General features: G+C 39.8%; 1 protein-coding gene across 4 annotated transcripts in view; it reads right to left on the reverse strand.

The window, feature by feature from the left end:
* PTPRC (protein tyrosine phosphatase receptor type C) overlaps positions 1–23,133 on the reverse strand; it is a 260,568-nt gene that overhangs the window by 139,894 nt on the left and 97,541 nt on the right. The window contains exons 4-9 of one of the 4 annotated variants that reach the window (XM_069737342.1): positions 19,669–19,818; positions 16,307–16,384; positions 15,112–15,177; positions 14,841–14,864; positions 9,303–9,560; positions 4,416–4,529 (exon numbers count right to left, since the gene is read on the reverse strand). In XM_069737342.1, the coding sequence (XP_069593443.1) occupies positions 4,416–4,529; positions 9,303–9,560; positions 14,841–14,864; positions 15,112–15,177; positions 16,307–16,384; positions 19,669–19,818 (690 nt within the window). The remainder of the gene's footprint in view (positions 1–4,415; positions 4,530–9,302; positions 9,561–14,840; positions 14,865–15,111; positions 15,178–16,306; positions 16,385–19,668; positions 19,819–23,133) is intronic. The other 3 variants (XM_069737343.1, XM_069737344.1, XM_069737345.1) reach the window with 3 other exon arrangements.

A 23,133-nucleotide genomic window follows, 5' to 3' on the forward strand; every position in this document is an offset into this window, starting at 1 on the left:
CACAACACAGGGGCAGAACAAAAACGACGCTTCAACTCCTGAAAAGCTTCCACAGCAGCAGAAGACCAATTAACCAAATCAGCACCCTTCTTGGTCAAATCGGTCAATGGTTTGGCAATGCTAGAAAAATTACAGATGAAGCGACGATAAAAATTAGCAAAGCCCAGGAACTTTTGCAGACTTTTCAGAGATGTCGGCTGAGTCCAATCCTGGATGGCTTGGACCTTAACCGGATCCATCTCGATAGTAGAAGGGGAAAAGATGAACCCCAAAAATGAAACTTTCTGCACACCGAAGAGACACTTTGATCCCTTCACAAACAAAGAATTAGCACGCAGGACCTGGAAAACCATTCTGACCTGCTTCACATGAGAGTCCCAATCATCTGAGAAGATCAAAATGTCATCCAAGTAAACAATCAGGAATTTATCCAGATACTCACGGAAGATGTCATGCATAAAAGACTGAAACACAGATGGAGCATTGGCAAGTCCGAACGGCATCACTAGATACTCAAAATGACCCTCGGGCGTATTAAATGCAGTTTTCCATTCATCTCCTTGCCTGATTCTCACCAGATTATACGCACCACGAAGATCTATCTTAGTGAACCAACTAGCCCCCTTAATCCGAGCAAACAAGTCAGATAACAATGGCAAGGGATACTGAAATTTAACAGTGATTTTATTAAGAAGGCGGTAATCAATACACGGTCTCAGCGAACCATCCTTCTTGGCTACAAAAAAGAACCCTGCTCCCAGTGGTGATGACGATGGGCGAATATGTCCCTTCTCCAGGGATTCCTTCACATAACTGCGCATAGCGGCGTGTTCAGGCACGGATAAATTAAATAATCGACCTTTTGGGATTTTACTACCAGGAATCAAATTGATAGCACAATCACAATCCCTATGCGGAGGTAGGGCATCGGACTTGGGCTCTTCAAATACATCCTGATAATCAGACAAGAACTCTGGGACCTCAGAAGGAGTGGATGACGAAATAGACAAAAATGGAACATCACCATGTACCCCCTGACAACCCCAGCTGGATACCGACATAGAGTTCCAATCCAATACTGGATTATGGGTTTGCAGCCATGGCAACCCCAACACGACCACATCATGCAGATTATGTAGCACCAGAAAGCGAATAACTTCCTGATGTGCAGGAGCCATGCACATGGTCAGCTGGGTCCAGTACTGAGGTTTATTCTTGGCCAAAGGTGTAGCATCAATTCCTCTCAACGGAATAGGACACCGCAAAGGCTCCAAGAAAAACCCACAACGTTTAGCATAATCCAAATCCATCAGATTCAGGGCAGCGCCTGAATCCACAAACGCCATGACAGAATACGATGACAAAGAGCATATCAAGGTAATGGACAGAAGGAATTTGGATTGTACAGTACCAATGACGGCAGACCTATCGAACCGCTTAGTGCGCTTAGGACAATCAGAAATAGCATGAGTGGAATCACCACAGTAGAAACACAGACCATTCAGACGTCTGTGTTCTTGCCGTTCAACTCTGGTCATAGTCCTATCGCACTGCATAGGCTCAGGTTTAATCTTAGACAATACCGCCATATGGTGCACAGATTTACGCTCGCGCAAGCGTCGACCGATCTGAATGGCCAAAGACATAGACTCATTCAAACCAGTAGGCATAGGAAAACCCACCATGACATCCTTAAGAGCCTCAGAGAGACCCTTTCTGAACAAAGCTGCCAGCGCAGATTCATTCCACAGAGTGAGTACTGACCACTTCCTAAATTTCTGACAATATACTTCTATATCATCCTGGCCCTGGCACAAAGCCAGCAAATTTTTCTCAGCCTGATCCACTGAATTAGGCTCATCGTAAAGTAATCCGAGCGCCAGGAAAAACGCATTGACATTACTCAATGCAGGGTCTCCTGGCGCAAGAGAAAATGCCCAGTCCTGAGGGTCGCCGCGCAAAAAAGAAATAATAATCAAAACCTGTTGAATAGGATTACCAGAAGAATGAGGTTTCAAGGCCAGAAATAGCTTACAATTATTTTTGAAATTAAGAAACTTAGTTCTATCACCAAAAAACAAATCAGGTATAGGAATTCTTGGTTCTAACATAGATTTCTGATCAATACTATCTTGAATCCTTTGTACATTTGTAACGAGATTATCCATTGAAGAGCACAGACCCTGAATATCCATGTCCACACCTGTGTCCTGAAACACCCAAATGTCTAGGGGAAAAAAAAGACTGAACACAGAGCTGAGAAAAAAAAATGATGTCAGAACTTCTTTTTTCCCTCTATTGAGAATCATTAGGTAGGCTCCTTGTACTGTTATGTAGGCAATCCAGTGACACAGTGTGCCAGCAATCAGAGCACATACAGTGATCTGACAATAACCCAAAAAACAATAGAACGAGCTCTGAGACGTGGAATCTCTGTAGACCGCAATACCTGAACCTATCCTAAACACAACTAAAGGCAGCTGTGGATTGCGCCTGACACTACCTATGCAACTCGGCACAGCCTGAGGAGCTGACTAGCCTGAAGATAGAAAAACAAGCCTGACTTGCCTCAGAGAAATACCCCAAAGGAAAAGGCAGCCCCCCACATATAATGACTGTTAGCAAGATGAAAAGACAAACGTAGGGATGAAATAGATTAAGCAAAGTGAGGCCCGATATTCTAGATAGAGCGAGGATAGCAAAGAGAACTTTGCAGTCTACAAAAAACCCTAAAGCAAAAAACCACGCAAAGGGGGCAAAAAGACCCACCGTGCCGAACTAACGGCACGGCGGTACACCCTTTGCGTCTCAGAGCTTCCAGCAAAACGAATTAACAAGCTGGACAGAAAAAGTAGCAACAAAAGCAAAGAAGCACTTATCTAAGCAGAGCAGCAGGCCACAGGAAAGATCCAGAAGCTCAGATCCAACACTGGAACATTGACAAGGAGCAAGGAAGACAGAATCAGGTGGAGTTAAATAACAAAGCAGCCAACGAGCTCACCAGAACACCTGAGGGAGGAAGCTCAGAAGCTGCAGTACCACTTGTGACCACAGGAGTGAATTCAGCCACAGAATTCACAACAACACCCCTGCTGTAGACCAGAGGTGTCAAACTGCATTCCTCGAGGGCTGCAAACAGGTCATGTTTTCAGGATTTCCTTGCATTGCACAGGTGATAATTTAATCACCTGCAGAGAATGATTCCAGCACCTTGTGCAATGCTAAGGAAATCTTGAAAACACGCATGGTTTGAGGCCCTCGAGGAATGCAGTTTGACACCCCTGCTGTAGACAATGTGATTTCATAAGTTTTATTCAAACTGCGCCTAATTTTTAGGGCATGCCACAGAATGTCCAGATATTTGTGGTTGTGCAAGAGCCTTGATTTCAATGCGGTCAATTGAAATATTTAAACCAAGTAGGCTCTGTTGTATGACAGCAGTTTTCTGTTGAGAGAATATTAGGTATGTTATTTTTCTAAAATGGCAATCACCCTGAAGCCTGAAAGTATATAACAGTCACTGTGAAGGGAGGGAGCTGTAACATCACCTATTGTGAATGGTGGACCCTCTGTCATCAGGTGTGTATAAGAGGGGTGTTATCTGTCATTGTAATCCTGTCTGAGATGATACTGACACTGCAGAAAACTCTTAATGAAATGGCAGGTATGAATTTTAAATAGTGTAAAAAATTTAAACATTTCTATTTTTTTTCTCTAACGCAGATTGTTATATGAAAAAAATAAAGTGCCCCCCAAAAGCGTAAAAATACATTTTGCACAAAAACACTGATTTAAACAATAGGTTATTTTCTGATGATACATTTCCTTTAAAAATGGTGCTAGAATGTAAGATTTATAATTTATAATAGCTATAATTTAAAATTTATAATCCACAAGATTTATAATTCAACATTGGACTATCCAAATTATTAGCTATATGAGCAAATTCACTCCAAATTTATTTTTTCGCTCTATATTCTATAATGTAATTTTTAAGGTTACCTATGAAATACTATCAGAATAATACAAACACCTTCCATGGCGCCTGCTGTATTCTATAAGCTGACAGAGCAGGGCAGGGTCGTAGCACAATGTATTTAGCTGATCTTATAGCGCTGCTGTAGGATGGAGGTCTTATTTTTTTACCAAAACAAATGGATTCAAACAATAAAGATGCAAAAGAGAAAAATAACTTTAAAAAGATTTTTCTTTTTTGTTGAAATTCTATATCTTGGAAAATATGTTCACCAAAAACTGCCGCATACCTGCATTATGTGAGCAAGGCCATAGCAATAGCCACTTTAAGATGTAAGGGAGTGCAATGACAATGTAGATGAACACTTTATATTACCAAAGGTTTCATTGTTTTTTGAGATGTGACGCAGCTTGTAATGCTGATTGAAGATACGCCCTACCTTCTTTTGAACACACAGATTCAGTCTGTACGTCACAGTTGTATCCATCGGTACTCCATTGGAACAGAATCCCGTGTGCTTCTTCTGTTATCGTTAAATTGTAATTTTCACCTTCTGTAAGAGAATTTAAGTCAGTGCATTAACCCCTTGTAGGCCAAAACATTTATACTCAGCATCAGCATTCCCTCTTTTTTTCCCATTTTTTTTATTGTGTCTTCACTCTATCAGACCGTGACATGCATGATTCATTGAGATATTTCTGTTCATATTTATTTTTCTTTACAGTTTCTGTTTTTAATATTTTCCACCAATCACCCTTATACAGAACCTGTCATGTCCAAAAGTACTATTAACTTTCAGATATGGGGTTAATCTGCAGTTTAATAAATGCCTGGCTAAACGGAGGAAATGAACTGTATTCCTCCCTGCAGCCTCTAGCTTTCAGTTATAGAGGTTTGGCTGGCATGGCTTCTGTCACCACTCAGTACAACGTGAGCGACAGCTGTAACCATGCTCTGGCACTGACTGACAGCCGTCTCTAAAGCATATCAGTGCAGCGATGGCTGTTAATCAATGTGTAAGGACGTGCTTATAGTCGCCACTTACTGTGACTGAGCAGTGACAGAACCCGCGTCTCAATGACTGAATGTCAGAGGTTGCTGGGAGGAACAAAGTTAATTTCTTCCCTGCACCTGGCCTTTCAGTATGGCAGCCTTCCAAACACTATTAACCTGCAGATTAACCCCTTATCTGCTAGTTAAGAACATTTGGGGATAAGACAGGTTCCCTTTAAAGCAGGATTTAGGCTATGTATTGCAGTCAGTGCCTTCGCCCTCCCCAACATGCAAACCAGTTGAATCTTGTAAACTGTAGTTACAACTGTAGCTTTATAATTGTGTTACATCCATTCCATTTATTGAGCTGAGAAAAGTCTTGGTTTCCATGAGGCACATTATAATGTCAGAGCCAGATCCTTTGGAATTACGTTTGGCCAATTCAACCATGCTGAGAGCGAAATAGCCAATTGTAGCAATGTTATATTTCAAGATCTTAAGTGTTCTCATAGGCATTATCAAAAGTTGTACTATAACTGTCAAGTCTAAAGAGATGTAAACTATGGCAGCATCTTCCCAGCGGCAGTACCCCAAGAACTGCCTACTGGTGAGTTGGCAACCACAAGGCACTCGATTAATGTTCTGAAAACATATTTTGAGTGTTTTTTTTGTTTGATGCTTTGCTGCTATGCAACTTTAAAGCTCAACTGTCTTTTTTTCTTTTCATAAATCAATAGTACGTGTGAAAATAAGAATCTTTGTCATATATTTTATTAGAGAAATCTGCTTCATTCTCCTTTGCACCAATCATTCATTCTCGAATTCTCGGTTCACGGGAAAAATGCGTCCTTAGTTAATACAGGTTTCCCATTACTGAGATAGGAGGTGACAGATAGTGCTTATTAAGTTCTATGGAGAACTGTAACTGATTTGGTAAAATTATGTCTCTGCGCTACATATGTGGAAATATATATGATATTTACCCTGGTAAGGACCACCCATACTATATCGTGAAAATATTTTTGCGTGAACCATTTGAAATACTGATATCAGTTATAATTGACAATGACAATTGCGCAGAGACATCATTTTATTAAATCGATTCTTGTGTAATTTTTACACCACCAGCATTTTTTTGTCTCTTGCAACTTCACCTTATATTTGATTTATCCCTACAACGTCCTATAGGTGTGAATAGCGCAGGTATGTCAAACGTTTTATTTCTAGAGAACTGTATCTGTCATCTCAGGAGAATCTGTGGCAGAATGTCTGGATCCTTCTCTTTCCCTTCTCCATAGAATTTTAAAAGCACCAACTGTCATCTAGCTCCTTAACGGGAAAATCTGATTTTACCTATGAATTGAGAATGAAAAATCATTCCAGGATGCGAAAAAAACAGATATTTTTACTAAAATATATCACAAAGTTGCTTATATTCAAGTGTACTATTGATTTAGGAAACAAATAATAAAACAATGTTTACTGTTTAGGTACTTTATTATGAAATTTTATTTTGATAATTGCGTTTTTCAGACGGTAACTGTACAAGCTGCAAATATTGAGGAATCCCTGACATTAATCTGCCAATTCAAAACTTGTTATTAAAGTGGACAACCAGTGCCGCTCACTTTAGCATTGGTGGCTCTGCTGTCACGGGATGTACCGATGCTCTCCAGGTATTGCGTATGCCTTGCCGGTATTCTGAGCGTGCAGATAACCTTTTTGCTAGAATCAGACCAGATACATCGGTAAACCAAAAGTTTTCCATGTCAGGCCATTTTCTACAAACACTAAACCGCTAAATTAGAGCAGTATATAAATGCCCCAGTGCACACTGTTATTGCAATCACTAGTTAAGTTGCATTGATGTGGCCATTTGTTAAAGGTGTTGTCCTAAAATTGACACATCACTTTTCCACATGATAAATGCTGAGTGTCTGAAAAGTGGAGGTCCAAATGCAGGAGCCCCCACCAATCAAGGAGTAGAGATCTATTTAGGCATTTCAGAGGATGTCCATGTGAAGGTGCCAATTGCCAAGCCATGCAAAACGAGGGATTTGGATCCCGAGTTTTCGTTAGTGTGGGGGTCCCAGCAGCTGAATTGCATTGATCAGGCACTTATTACCAATCCTTCAGATACATGATAGTTCAAACATATACAGTACAACTCTGTTCGGAATGATATATGACTAAGGCAGTGAACAAAAGAAGATTTTACAGGTTACAGTGGGGCAAAAAAGTATTTAGTCAGTCAGCAATAGTGCAAGTTCCACCACTTAAAAAGATGAGAGGCGTCTGTAATTTACATCATAGGTAGACCTCAACTATGGGAGACAAACTGAGAAAAAAAAATCCAGAAAATCACATTGTCTGTTTTTTTAACATTTTATTTGCATATTATGGTGGAAAATAAGTATTTGGTCAGATACAAACAATCAAGATTTCTGGCTCTCACAGACCCGTAACTTCTTCTTTAAGAGTCTCCTCTTTCCTCCACTCATTACCTGTAGTAATGGCACCTGTTTAAACTTGTTATCAGTATAAAAAGACACCTGTGCACACCCTCAAACAGTCTGACTCCAAACTCCACTATGGTGAAGACCAAAGAGCTGTCAAAGGACACCAGAAACAAAATTGTAGCCCTGCACCAGGCTGGGAAGACTGAATCTGCAATAGCCAACCAGCTTGGAGTGAAGAAATCAACAGTGGGAGCAATAATTAGAAAATGGAAAACATACAAGACCACTGATAATCTCCCTCGATCTGGGGCTCCACGCAAAATCCCACCACGTGGGGTCAGAATGATCACAAGAACGGTGAGCAAAAATCCCAGAACCACGCGGGAGGACCTAGTGAATGAACTGCAGAGAGCTGGGACCAATGTAACAAGGCCTACCATAAGTAACACACTACGCCACCATGGACTCAGATCCTGTAGTGCCAGACGTGTCCCACTGCTTAAGCCAGTACATGTCCGGGCCCGTCTGAAGTTTGCTAGAGAGCATTTGGATGATCCAGAGGAGTTTTGGGAGAATGTCCTATGGTCTGATGAAACCAAACTGGATCTGTTTGGTAGAAACACAACTTGTCGTGTTTGGAGGAAAAAGAATACTGAGTTGCATCCATCAAACACCATACCTACTGTAAAGCATGGTGGTGGAAACATCATGCTTTGGGGCTGTTTCTCTGCAAAGGGGCCAGGACGACTGATCCGGGTACATGAAAGAATTAATGGGGCCATGTATCGTGAGATTTTGAGTGCAAACCTCCTTCCATCAGCAAGGGCATTGAAGATGAAACGTGGCTGGGTCTTTCAACATGACAATGATCCAAAGCACACCGCCAGGGCAACGAAGGAGTGGCTTCGTAAGAAGCATTTCAAGGTCCTGGAGTGGCCTAGCCAGTCTCCAGATCTCAACCCTATAGAAAACCTTTGGAGGGAGTTGAAAGTCTGTGTTGCCAAGCGAAAAGCCAAAAACATCACTGCTCTAGAGGAGATATGCATGGTGGAATGGGCCAACATACCAACAACAGTGTGTGGCAACCTTGTGAAGACTTACAGAAAACGTTTGACCTCTGTCATTGCCAACAAAGGATATATTACAAAGTATTGAGATGAAATTTTGTTTCTGACCAAATACTTATTTTCCACCATAATATGCAAATAAAATGTTAAAAAAACAGACAATGTGATTTTCTGGATTTTTTTTTCTCACTTTGTCTCCCATAGTTGAGGTCTACCTATGATGTAAATTACAGACGCCTCTCATCTTTTTAAGTGGTGGAACTTGCACTATTGCTGACTGACTAAATACTTTTTTGCCCCACTGTATATGAACCAACTAAGAGTGACATAATCCATAATTCTTCAGTTTGCTCCTCATAGTACAAACCTACAATTAATGGAATTAATAATTCTGCCCTTAAAGAGTATGTATATTTGTTCCAAAGAAACAGTGACACAGTACAAAAAGACATAATATACACAAAAATTATAAAAAGGAATCAGCTGTAGAATTAAAGTAGTATAAGATAGTAATTCCATGTGATTTTAAAACGAATGGCAAAGAGTAACTTATACTATTTCCCTATAAATCTGTAGCACAAGCCAAGACAAGGAACTGAAGGATCATGTTACATGTGCTGCCTAGAGGAGGCTTCAGAAAGGGCTAGGAGGAGAAAGGAGCTCGAGGCAGAGATTCATACAAACTGCTCAAAAAGCATGAAAGATATGGAGTCAAAACATAGCATAATTCCTCATGAACGCATAAAACCTTATCCTGAAAAGTTACTTGAAACTAAAGGTTGACTTTAAGTATCAGCTCTTACTTACTGGGTGGAACATCCAAGGTTATTTGGAAGGTTTCATCATCGTTGCACTCCTCAAACTTGCACAAAATGTTTGTTGCTCTACACAGGGGAACATTAAATGTAACACTTCCAAGCAGGAACTGGTATTCCCCCGAGTTGTTATAAAGCCGAATCGAACATTTCAGGGTTTTATTTTGGAGGTTGTCAGGAACATTCTTCAGCTTCAATGTCTCAGGATTCTCATTGTACCGAGGTTCCACACGTATTTTGTCAATGCCACCTATTAAATAATAAGATATACATTTTTGTATTTAAAAATAAAACATTTATTTTCACTATCATCTTAAAGTGAACTTCCTCACTTGTAGACTATTTTAATTAGTTAAAAATGTTTGTTTTTTTTGATACTGAAATAAATCCCCAGCAAGATCATATACAGTATCTAACAGACAACAAGATGGTGGCCTCCTGCTGCCTTCAATGGGAACCTGTCATGTAAAGAAACGCTAATGCTGAGTGTGCTGTGAGTTAGTGCCGGGGGCACGGTTACAGTAACCACGCTCTATACACTGAGCGGTGACTAAAACCACACCGGTGCCACCACCATGACTCATGGGGGAGTAAAGTTCATATCCTCCTGAAAGTGGGCCTCTAAGTGAAGGCACCAGGCAGGTTCAGAACACTGTTCACCTGCCGGTTAACCCCTTATCTGCAGGTTAATAGCATTTTTTCACATGATAGGTTCCCTTAAATGGGAGAATAAAAGCTTAGGGTCCATTTAGACAAGGTGACCGCAGTCCTTAAGAGATAACAGATCACCTATTTACATGCCGATCACTGTTTGTTTAATGGGCTGGTTCAGGCCAACCAGAAATCTATACACGCAGAACGATGTAATTGTTAACACGATCAATTTGTTCACTATCATCATCATTGGTCAATGTGCTGCTGAGCATAATAATTTAAATTCTAGCAAGCATAATCCAATTACCCAGCAAATGAGCATTTTACTCATTCAGAAAGTGATTGCCTATTCACACAAGCTAGTAGTCAGCAAATGAGCATTTGAAATGAGCCTTAACTGTATGCTATTTCCATTTACAAAATAATAGCTGCACAATTTGCAGTAATCTCCTATGCTCCCTCTAGTAGTGATTACTAACAGCCAGTATGTTATCTATTATATCTAGGTCTATGCAGGCAATTTATAGACACAACAGGATGCGGAGTATAAAGGTTAAAATTGTAGATTTTATTAAACACATCATAAAAGTCACAAAAAGAGTGAGCAGAGTGTGTCAAAGACAAACAAACAATAGCGAGCCTACAGCATCTGAACAGGCGCATCAAGTACAGTGACATGTGTGTGAGTTGTGTTTAAGGTAAAAGCAGCCACATTCCAGCCCATAATCTATATGTAGATTAAGCCAAGTGGCAGTAAATAAAGAGATAGAGGAGGTATCGCTTACCACAAGTAAAGAGAGCTGAGGTAGGCCAAAGGCGCCTGATGGCAGGACCCTGACGCGCGTTTCATGTAATAGATACCGCTTTCTCAAGGGGAATGTGGTCATGGCAGCATCAGCGCAAGTGTAATTTATTATGCCACATGCAGCTACCCTTTGGCATATGTAGGCTTGACATCTAGGGAACTCCGAGGACGGGTGCCGGAGCATGTGAGGGACTTTGACGCGACCAAGACAGTGGACGATCCCTCTGATCTCAAAACAATCCCCCACCACTTTAGGGCTAATCACAATTGTGACCCTAAATCTTTTATGGTTAGGGGTGTTGATGCCATCCTTACGGTCTTTTTGCCCGAGAGCGATGCGGCATCTCTATGCCTCCTGCGCATGATCGAGGGCCATGACTTGTTAACTTGCCCTCCCACATGCGCCATCTGGCACCTTTGGCCTGCCTCAGCTCTCTTGTGGTAAGCGATGCCTCCTCTATCCCTGTATCTACTGCCATTTGGCTTAATCTACATATAGATCTATGGGCTGGTTTGTGTACTTGAAGAGCTAGTTCCGATGCTGTAGGCTGGCTATTTTTTGTTTATTTGTCTTTGAAGCACTCTATTCACTCTTTTTGTGACTTTTATGATAACCTGTTAAATAAAATCTACTGTTTTAACCTTTATACTCCGTATACTCCTGTGTCTATGATCAGTTTTGAGCTAGTTTCCCCTTTGTAGGAATTGTTGCACTCATCTTGTGTAACTGTTTTGCATCCAGTATGCAACTGGGTTTTCTCTTTTACTATACAGCAATTTGTCTGGGTTTGCCTGCTTGTTAGGAAACAGCCGCAAGACATGCAGGCACAGGGAGTTGAACATATTTTTTGAGTATGCTGAAGACACTTGGTTAGCACCTGAGCATGCTCTGATAACATTTTATCTGAGCACGTTCACTCATCACTAATGACCAAATTCACATACAGATGAATTATGATGATGTTTTAATAGTCACTTGTTGTTGTTCCTTTTCAGTTATCTTTATGATAGTGAAAATATACACTGATTAAATATAATTATAAATACAGGTAAAGAATAGAAAAACATCTGCAGTGCACAATCAGTTAACTTAAATTCCGAAAATATACAAAAAAATCCTGGTGCAATGCAAAAATGCTCTAGTTATGTAACATCTCCAGATTTCTTGCTCTGCTACTTTTATGTTAATTTACTCTAAAGTTGAAATCGCACACAAAGGTTTTTCTGCACTATAAAATGTATTTGTTGCCTACCCGCAACCTCCGATCCTCACAAGATCTCCTACTCTACTCCCCTCTTATCTCCTCTTCCCACAATCGCATACAAGATTTCTCTCACGTATCACCCCTACCCTGGAACCCTCTACCACAACACATCAGACTCTCGCCTACCATCGAAACCTTCAAAAAGAACCTGAAGACCCACCTCTTCCGACAAGCCTACAACCTGCAGTAACCACCGATCGACCAAACCGCTGCATGACCATCTCTACCCTCACCTACTGTATTCTCACCCATCCCTTGTAGATTGTGAGCCTTCGCGGGCAGGGTCCTCACTCCTCCTGTACCAGTTAGGAATTGTATTGTTTAAGATTATTGAACTTGTTTTTATTATGTATACCCCTCCTCACATGTAAAGCGCCATGGAATAAATGGCGCTATAACAATAAATAATAATAATAATAATAATAATAATAAAAAGAATTGTTCTTGCTGTGCTTTTTACTTGCATTTTGGGGCACTTTTTCCCCACTCATTAGTATGGGTGAAATCTTCACCAAAAACGCTAAAAGAATTGACATACTGTAGATTTAACTCTGCACCATATTTGCAAGTCACAAATAAGCAGCCTGTGTATAAGGCCGGCGTCACACTAGCAATATTTGGTCAGTATTTTTCCTCAGTATTTGTAAGCCAAAACCAGGAGTGGAACAATTAGAGGAAAAGTATAATAGAAACATATGCACCACTTCTGTATTTATCACCCACTCCTGGTTTTGGCTTACACATACTGATGTAAAATACTGACCAAATACTGCTAGTGTGACGGCAGCCTCAGACTCACTTTGCTGGCATCAAGAAACCATTTATGTTTTGGGATAAATCTGCAATGTGCGCACAATCCTTTTGGGGTAAATTTTGATGCAGTTTTTGGAGTCAAGACCGAGATTGAGACAGTCAAAAGGAAAAATATAAGTTCTTACTTTATAATTCAGATTTCTCACTCAATGCTTTGGCTCCTAAAACCAGCATAAAAATTGCATATTGCATACAAATTACTTGCTTTTGGTCTCTGCAACATTGCAATGAAATGCAATATGTGATGATAAAAACATCGTATCTGCTTCAAAACGGTATAAGTAAAAAACATCTGCTCAAGGCAATAAAAGTCAACCCTCACACAGCCCCGTATCCTGAAAATTGAAAATGTTACGGATCCCGGAAAATGTTGGCAAAAGCTAAATGTTTTCATGTAAAAAATTTCTGAACTCTTTTTTACACCATTTAGATAAAAAAAAAAAAAAACAACTATACATGTTTAGTAGACCTGGGGAATTATATTACCTGGTAAGTTTTATGGCACATTGAACAAGGTAAATAAAAAACCCAAAAAACAATTGTGGAATTTTTTGCTATTTCAATGCACTTTAAACTTTTGCCCGTTTTCCAGTTAATCACATGATAAAATTAATGGTGTGATTCAAAAGAACAAGTCACCCCAGAAAAAAAACAAGTCCTCAAACAGACTGTGTGGACTGAAAAATTATGGCTAACGAAAACAACCGCAACTAGCCAGTTTATGAAGGGGTTAAAAAGAAAAGGAAATATAAGATAAGCCTTTATACTCCTTTCCTGATGAATCAATCTCTAGTTCTTGATCTAAAAAAACTGTACCAAAAACTGCAATAATATTGTTCCAAAAAATGATCTGCGCAAAACCATCATTACAATAATGGTTGTTCTGCGCAAAATCGCTCAGACATGTCCGATATTGATCTGACTGTTGAATCAAAATTAGCAATGCAAGTCTATGGGTCCATGAAAATGATCGGACAGCACTCGGGTGCCATATGCGTGCTGTCCGTTTGTGACGGGCGGCTAAATTATAAAGGATGGAGACATTTTTTTTTACATTTGTTTCTCATGCATGAAAAACTGATGACACTTTGACCAAACTCTAATGGTAAAAACTGCCATTAGCCAAACTCTGATGAAACTCTAGTACAAAAATACTGATGAAACAGACAGATTTTCTCACATGAGAAAATTCCTGATGAGGTCTAACTTATGTTCATTAAAGGGATATTACCGTCTCCAAGATCCTGTCCAAACATGTAGTAGGTAAAATAATAATAATATCAGCAAATACCTATAATTAGAAATGTAGTATAGCTTTTTTGATTCACTATGTCTCTTTCCTCATGTGCAGACATTGCAGGACCTTAGGTATCCATGGTTACGACCACTAGCAATTAGCTGTCACTCTATCAGTGGTCGTACCTAAGCTCCTGCAGTGCCTGCACATGAAGAAAGAGATATTGTGAATCAGAAAAACTATACTACATTTCTAGTTAGAGGTATTTGCTAATATTATTTTTAGTAGACCTACTACATATTGAGATTGTACCTTGGAGATGGGAATACCTCTTTGAGGCTATGTTCACATCACATTTAGACACCTGTTTAGAAATTTACATTAAACGGATGCCTCCAATGGCTGCCATTCAGTGACATCTATGGCCATAGGATCCTTCAGGAAAAACATCTTGGTTTTGTTTTCTGTTTTTTTTATAATGGGATCCTATAGGCACAGATGCAGTATGGCACCCATTGAAGATACCCATTTAATATATGCGTCCTATAAGGTAACAGAAACCTACAAGTAGTTTGAGAGTCTCAAACGTACTATGGTACAAATGTTACAAATTTGAACGTAATGACTAAACTGGGGCAAATTTGATGATCCGTTTTAGACACAGTTCGCCCCTTGCAAGTTTTAGGAAGTTTTACAATGAATATCTTAATCATTTACTTAAAGATTCTCAAGAAATGTCATTACAGAACTACTTACTGCAATTAACCTGGGTCTTATTACCTAAAAGAAAACAGAAAAAAGATAATTAAAATACATAAATATGTAATGGGAGAATCAGAAAAAAAATATTTAAAGCAAATTAAAGAGAAAAGTAATAGATGAAGATAGATATTATGTTTTATTAGTAAAAGAATAGATAAATTAAAAGAAAGATCAAGTGATCGATAGATAAAATAATTTTTTTCCTTAGTATTTATTTGCATGCAAGCCAAAGAGTGATTGCAATGGATGTGGGTCTGAGTGTCACCTCCTTCAGGAGAAGTGGAGATTTTTGGTGATGATGTGGTTTGGTTGTAACCGATGCTTGGAGTATCTGGAGTGAGGCAAAATGAGAAAAAAAATGATAATGAGCTAAAGATATCTGTACAAGCATTATAATATAATGTATATGATAAGCATTATAATTAGAGTTGAGCGAATTTGTTCGGGTTCCCTCTTATTCGGCAAGTTATAGCGCTTGCTGAATAAGCTGCAGAGGGAACCCGGCTAACTGGATCTCGCCAGCTGATCTGCGCCACAGCTGCATGTGTCCCGGCTGTGTGATAGTCACGACACATGCATGGAGAGCCCAACAAACAGGTTCTCCATGCATATGTCGTGACTGTCAATCAGCCACGACACATGCAGCTGCGGCACCGATCAGCTGGCGTGATCCAGTAGCTTATTCGGTAAGTGCTATAGCTTGCTGAATAAGAGGGAACCCGAACAAATTCGCTCAACTCTAATTATAATATAATATCAGAAGTATAGAGAAAGGAGGCGCAGTGGCCCAGAGTCTGCTTTCCATATGTTCCCTCCAGGACAATTCTTCACCATAGAAAACAATTGGCACAAGGAAATGCACTGAATTTACATATTAATGTTAAAGGGAAAAGTTAAATTCGGGCAGTTCTTACTGCAGGCAACGACTAATCAAGGTTGTCTACCACCTAGAAGCCATCTTCCCAAGTGGAAAACTGCTTTACGAGCAGACATCTCCATCACCGTATATCATTATACATTACTTGATCTTTGAGAACTGTGAATAATGTACAACCTACAGGGCTTGCCTCTTGTGTTATCAGGGTGACCCCATTGTGTCTTGCTGCAAGGACCATAAGTAACTGACTGTAATCTGAAGGGACCCTGCGCTCAATTCCGCTGCCGTGTGACCACAGAAGGCGAGAAGCATCAGCTGATGTAAAGCGAGATGCTATCCATGTAACTTCAGAGCTGGCCTGTTCTTACACTGGTCAGGGAATGTCATATTAGTCTTATTATAAGGTCAGGTAAACCTCGCAGCGTTGGAAGGCCGCTCATATCTCGTACATTACAGTGACTTGTAGGAATGTTCTGTTTGTTATTTTCAGACTTTTAGCAGTTGTTTTTCATTTAGAATCAACGTGTTTCATTATGCTTTCTGCACAGCTTAAAGTGGATAGCATTTTGAAAATAAACCAAACCTGTGCCATTGAGTGGAGATGTGCGATCCATAGTGGGGGTATGAGTGGGTGCTTGCGTGCCAGAGAAGACTGATCCACCTGTTACAGGACATGAAGCATGAAATGATGATGACATTATGATTACTAATGACCGCTGTCCTCCAATTAAAGGACAATACATTTGTATTTGACGTTCGACAAAACCTATATTTTTAACAATAATGGTACTTATCTGTCTTTATCTGTAGGTATATGTTTCTGGCTCAATACCAAATACATTCCTTGTAAACTTTTGACCACACAACTGACGACTAAAACACTTGTTTTTTTGAGTGATTGGATCATTTACAAATAAAAATCATCATTATTGGCAGAGCATCAGGGAATGTGCTGGCAATTAAATGATTTCCTATGGGGACAAAACAATCATATTAATGATCATTCTGTTCCCATCAGTAATTTGTCAACCTGCCAGAAAATGATCGCTGATAGTAAACAAGCAGTCACAGTCAATTGGTGCTCATTATTGGTCAAGACTTGTCACTCTGAATGCATCTCTAGGAAAAAATGTCACATACTAGTATATCCTTCCTTCACAATAACCTGTATCTCGTGTGGGTTTTCTACTGATGCTTGGGAAAGACTTATAGCAATACCTGTGAAATCTGTAAGCTACATCCCTGGCAATCAAACGTATATTGCAGGTTGACTTATTGATCCTCTCAAACCATAAAGGCATATTCTCAAGTTTGATAATTATTCACTATTCACAGGATAACATGTCGATCTCTTGGGTTCTCACCACCATGACCCCCAGTGATCTCAAGAAACAGGACTCTCAGGAGTCCTGACTGAAATGAGGGGATGTCGATCATGTGCACTGCCTCTCCATTTATTCTAACGGGGTGTCTAAGACCAGCCAATTGCAGCGTTTTGTTATCTCCAGCAGTCCTATTAAGATTTAATGGAGCAGCAGGGCACATGATCGACCACTGATCCATTCAGCCATGGTTCTTCAGAGCCATGGTTCTCAAGATTGCAGCAGGCTGTTGTGGCCAGACACCCAACAATCGGAAAGTTATTCCCAGGGATAGGGAATAACTTTCAAACTTGAGGATACATATTTAAACAGGGCTCCAAGTATATAGCAAGAAGATTGAAAGTTTAATGTGTTGCCTCATGAAGGCAACTTCCAAGAACAGCAGAGGTTCTCTTGTTCTATAATACTGTAATATATACACTATTAGGCTATGTGCAGGCAAGGGTATAGTCTCTCATCTAAGATAATCGGGCCATAATGAAAATCCCACTCTGATCCAAGTTTAATGAGTGTGATCATAGTGCAATCCAATTTTGTCCGATGATGAGAAGATGGACAAAAAAATCCCCATCTTCTCCATTCTCAGTCCATGGAAAACAGACGGTATTGAGATGTCATTCAAGAGCAGTCCAATGTTTCCCAAGGACTCCTTGACTTGCATGGCCGAGTGCAATCCCAATATTGGATCAAACTCGGGTATGCTTTGAATGTTTCCTCGGACAGTCTCTGTCCGAGGAAAAAATCGGCCATATGCACAGCCTCATAGAATAACATTGGTGCAAGTGCGATCCGATGTTTTGTCGAATCGCATTCGGATTAAAATTTCAGTCATGTGCACGAGCCCTTAGTTTTACTGATCTTGGAAATTTCTGATGGGTTGTAAAGAACTGTTTGTCCACAACAGGTGTGCCTACATTTTATTAAGTCTGAGGGACAAGTTGCCCAACTCTACCACTCCCAAAGGCTATAGAAAACTTAATGGTTTATACCTATCTCAGAGATCTCAACAGAGATGCCATGTGTCTGACAGTCTTCCAATTCCACTTGCAAGGAGAATGAAGGTCCCTTGCTTCCCCATTTGATACTCTATCGAGGATGTACAGAGGTGGTCCCACACTGAATGCAGACATCTCAGTGTATGGGAAATTTTGTAACCAACATAGACTATAATGCTGAGCGTTGCACTTGTGCACACTCTCAAGAAAATGACACGTCACTCCTCTTATTTTGTCTTGGTGCCCGAAAAAAGGGTTTCCAAATCCCTTATCATATAATCTGAAAAAAAATGTTCCGGCACTCAAGAATTTATAATGCTTGATGAAAAGCAATCTTTATTGGAGATACATGTTCCAGAAAATCGTTGTAACGTTTCGGTCATAACATTGACCTTCGTCAGACAAGGATGTATTAAACGTGCATAGTCATGTGTGCAGTCCTGTTAATCTCAGTGATGTGTATTGTGATCGATCCGGGGCCAAACGCTCTGCGTGTTGGGTAAAGACCGGTGAAAACGGCGCCGTTTTCTGAGATTAATAGGACTGCACACATGACTATGCACGTTTAATACATCCTTGTCTGACGAAGGTCAATGTTATGACCGAAACGTTACAACGATTTTCTGGAACATGAATCTCCAATAAAGATTTCTTTTCATCAAGCATTCTAAATTCTTGAGTGCCGGAACATTTTTTTCAGAGCACTTGTACACACTCACCTCCCCTCCTCTCCACCTCATTTTTTTTTCTGTGGATTGCCAAAACCAAACTGCTGAGGAATCACCAAATATGAGACAAACAGAGATGAGAGTGTGTGGCGCTGGTTGTGCACTCCTGGTCTGCATGCTTATTGTTATGGGCAGTATTTGCACATGGAGCCCTGTGCACCTTTTGTAGTAGCACAACTGTTTTTTTCAGATGTACCAAGCTCACTTGACACATTGTGAGTTATAACAATGTGACATCTCGGATTGTCCAAAGGACTCCATTTATATATATTTATAATATATCAGAAATGTATCAAAATGAACAAATGATGCCTATCAAAAGCTAAATGACAACCTCAGGCCTGATGTATGCCTTTACTATTTCTTACTTTTCAGTTAATCGATAATTGCATGGGGGGGTTATTACAAGGAAAGCATTACAATTTTTATTTTAAGTCTACATTTTTTTGTTTTATTAATATTTTTCAACCCCTTTTCACGATAGGCTGTAAGAGAAAATAGACGTTAGATTCCTTGTGTATCTGTTAGATAATATAGCTCTCTGGACATTGCCTCTACTAGAAATTCATGGAAATTAATTATTCAGTACAACAGTATATGCCAGCATCAAAAATGACGTCTTCCATCACACAAAGAGTCAAAATTCTTTTGTCCATCGATAGGTGTGAACATGCATAGTCTTCCATTTTGTATGATGGACTGTTTACTCTGCTGAACATTTTGGACTAATAATACTTTAATTTAAAAAATTTTGGGACCACATAATCTGCACTCATAGTGACTGGAATAAACACTAATATGTAATATTTGTTCATTTCAATAGTCGTTGTTCAGCCAGACCTGTGAAGAAAATTGTTTCGGTGTTGATGGTTGGAGAAGTGAGTGCATGAAGGACAGCAGTGCTGTTGTCTGCAAGTATGGCGACTTTCACGCGGACAGTGGACGTGGGTGCTTGCGTGTTAGATGGACCATCATCAAATTGAGTTTGATCTGCAATGAACAAAAAGTGGAAAGATTTGCTCTAATTTTCCAAACAAAATTTTGTAAGAGTTATAGAAATATATAAATTACCAATGATTTCAGACGTGTCAGATATAAATCTTTAAAATTGCTCATGACCTTATAAAATAGATATATCTGTCACCCTGACACGTACAGTACTGTTCAAATGTGTTAGGCAGATGTGGAAAAAATACAAAAGTAAAAGTAAAAAGTAAAAATACGTTCATAATAGAAGTGCTAATAGTTTTTTCTCAATTAGCAAAATGCAAAGTGAATGATTAAAAGAGAAATATAAGCAAATCAATATTTGCCGTGTTCACCCTTTAAAAGTGCATCAAAGCATCAATTCTTCTAAATAGCCTTGCACACGGTTTTTGAAGGAACTGTGCAGGGAGGTTGTTCCAAACATCTTTGAGAACTAACCACAGATCTGTTGTGGATGCAGGAATGGGCAAGTCCTTCTGCACTGAGGACAACATTATTGATGACCAAATTCCCAACTTTATATGCTGAAATGGAGCTCCAAACTTACAAGGAACCTCAACCATGATTCACTTCTGCACAGGCTTCTCTGAACAATATATGGGTGCAACTGGGTAACATTGGCTGCTAACAGTTTTGGGCTGATGGCACTGCTGGACATCTTCCAATTACAAAGTAAGCGTAATATGTCTTTTATCTGCTGCAATAAGTGGCCATCCACAGCATGTATGGTCCTTAACGTTCCCTATTTCTTGGTTTCGTTGTTTTCAATGCTGATAATTACATACAGATACTTATTGATCATGTAATACCATGTGGAAGGCATCTGTTTGACTCCAAATTTACTCTAAAGCAAGACAACAACCATAAACACAAAGCCAATGTCACTAAGAACAATTTTCAGTGTAAAGAACCAAAAGTCCTGGAAGTGATGATATTGCCCCTACAGAGCCCTGATCTCGGCAAGCCAAAATCTAAAGAAGATCTGAGGTTAGTTCTACAAGATGTTTGGAATAAACCTTGAAGGCAAATGGTGGTCACAATAAATATCGATGTGATTCAGATTTCTATTTTGTTCACTCACTTTGCATTTTTTAATTGATGAAAATAAACTATGAACACCTCGATATTTGAAAGCTTTCTTACTTTCCAACATTTTTCCCCACCAGCCTAAACATTTTGCCCAGTACTGTACTTGCCCCATATGTGCCCATACTGAGAAACAAACATTTGTAAAACTTTATCTGTTTCATTTTTTACTTTCTCATGGAGGTTTTATGGCATCAAAATGGAGTTGATCTGCCAATCACATATCCAATACCAGAGCAGATTTTAGTTTAGCATACATTGGGGTTCAATTACTGATACTGGGAAACCCCCAGGCATAGCATGCGCATTAGCAACATGGCAGACGTCTGTAAATATATCTAAACTGCACCAGTATTTTATAATATCGCACCTGTTCAATCAAAAAGGACACTCTTGTCATTCTGCATATTCGTTCTCTTGATGTGTCTCTCATCATTGTCAGATTGGGTAAGATCACCCCAATACTAACGAGGCGAATGGTAATTTACACTTATCAATTTATTCACAAATTTCCAAGAGTAATAACAGAGGGTTACATTGTAAGTAAAAATAGCTCTACTGGATAATGTCTCATTCAATAATATACTTACAGTGGGGCAAAAAAGTATTTAGTCAGTCAGCAATAGTGCAAGTTCCACCACTTAAAAAGATGAGAGGCGTCTGTAATTTACATCATAGGTAGACCTCAACTATGGGAGACAAACTGAGAAAAAAAAATCCAGAAAATCACATTGTCTGTTTTTTTATCATTTTTTTTGCATATTATGGTGGAAAATAAGTATTTGGTCAGAAACAAACAATCAAGATTTCTGGCTCTCACAGACCTGTAACTTTTTCTTTAAGAGTCTCCTCTTTCCTCCACTCATTACCTGTAGTAATGGCACCTGTTTAAACTTGTTATCAGTATAAAAAGACACCTGTGCACACCCTCAAACAGTCTGACTCCAAACTCCACTATGGTGAAGACCAAAGAGCTGTCAAAGGACACCAGAAACAAAATTGTAGCCCTGCACCAGGCTGGGAAGACTGAATCTGCAATAGCCAACCAGCTTGGAGTGAAGAAATCAACAGTGGGAGCAATAATTAGAAAATGGAAGACATACAAGACCACTGATAATCTCCCTCGATCTGGGGCTCCACGCAAAATCCCACCCCGAGGGGTCAGAATGATCACAAGAACGGTGAGCAAAAATCCCAGAACCACGCGGGGGGACCTAGTGAATGAACTGCAGAGAGCTGGGACCAATGTAACAAGGCCTACCATAAGTAACACACTACGCCACCATGGACTCAGATCCTGCAGTGCCAGACGTGTCCCACTGCTTAAGCCAGTACATGTCCAGGCCCGTCTGAAGTTTGCTAGAGAGCATTTGGATGATCCAGAGGAGTTTTGGGAGAATGTCCTATGGTCTGATGAAACCAAACTGGAACTGTTTGGTAGAAACACAACTTGTCGTATTTGGAGGAAAAAGAATACTGAGTTGCATCCATCAAACACCATACCTACTGTAAAGAATGGTGGTGGAAACATCATGCTTTGGGGCTGTTTCTCTGCAAAGGGGCCAGGACGACTGATACGGGTACATGAAAGAATGAATGGGGCCATGTATCGTGAGATTTTGAGTGCAAACCTCCTTCCATCAGCAAGGGCATTGAAGATGAAACGTGGCTGGGTCTTTCAACATGACAATGATCCAAAGCACACCGCCAGGGCAACGAAGGAGTGGCTTCGTAAGAAGCATTTCAAGGTCCTGGAGTGGCCTAGCCAGTCTCCAGATCTCAACCCTATAGAAAACCTTTGGAGGGAGTGGAAAGTCCGTGTTGTCAAGCGAAAAGCCAAAAACATCACTGCTCTAGAGGAGATCTGCATGGAGAAATGGGCCAACATACCAACAACAGTGTGTGGCAACCTTGTGAAGACTTACAGAAAACGTTTGACCTCTGTCATTGCCAACAAAGGATATATTACAAAGTATTGAGATGAAATTTTGTTTCTGACCAAATACTTATTTTCCACCATAATATGCAAATAAAATGTTAAAAAAACAGACAATGTGATTTTCTGGATTTTGTTTTCTCAGTTTGTCTCCCATAGTTGAGGTCTACCTATGATGTAAATTACAGACGCCTCTCATCTTTTTAAGTGGTGGAACTTGCACTATTGCTGACTGACTAAATACTTTTTTGCCCCACTGTATATTACACCTAACTATTTATTGTTCAAGTGCCGAT

Source organism: Ranitomeya imitator, chromosome 8 (genome assembly GCF_032444005.1).
Source record: "Ranitomeya imitator isolate aRanImi1 chromosome 8, aRanImi1.pri, whole genome shotgun sequence".
Lineage (NCBI taxonomy): Eukaryota > Metazoa > Chordata > Amphibia > Anura > Dendrobatidae > Ranitomeya > Ranitomeya imitator.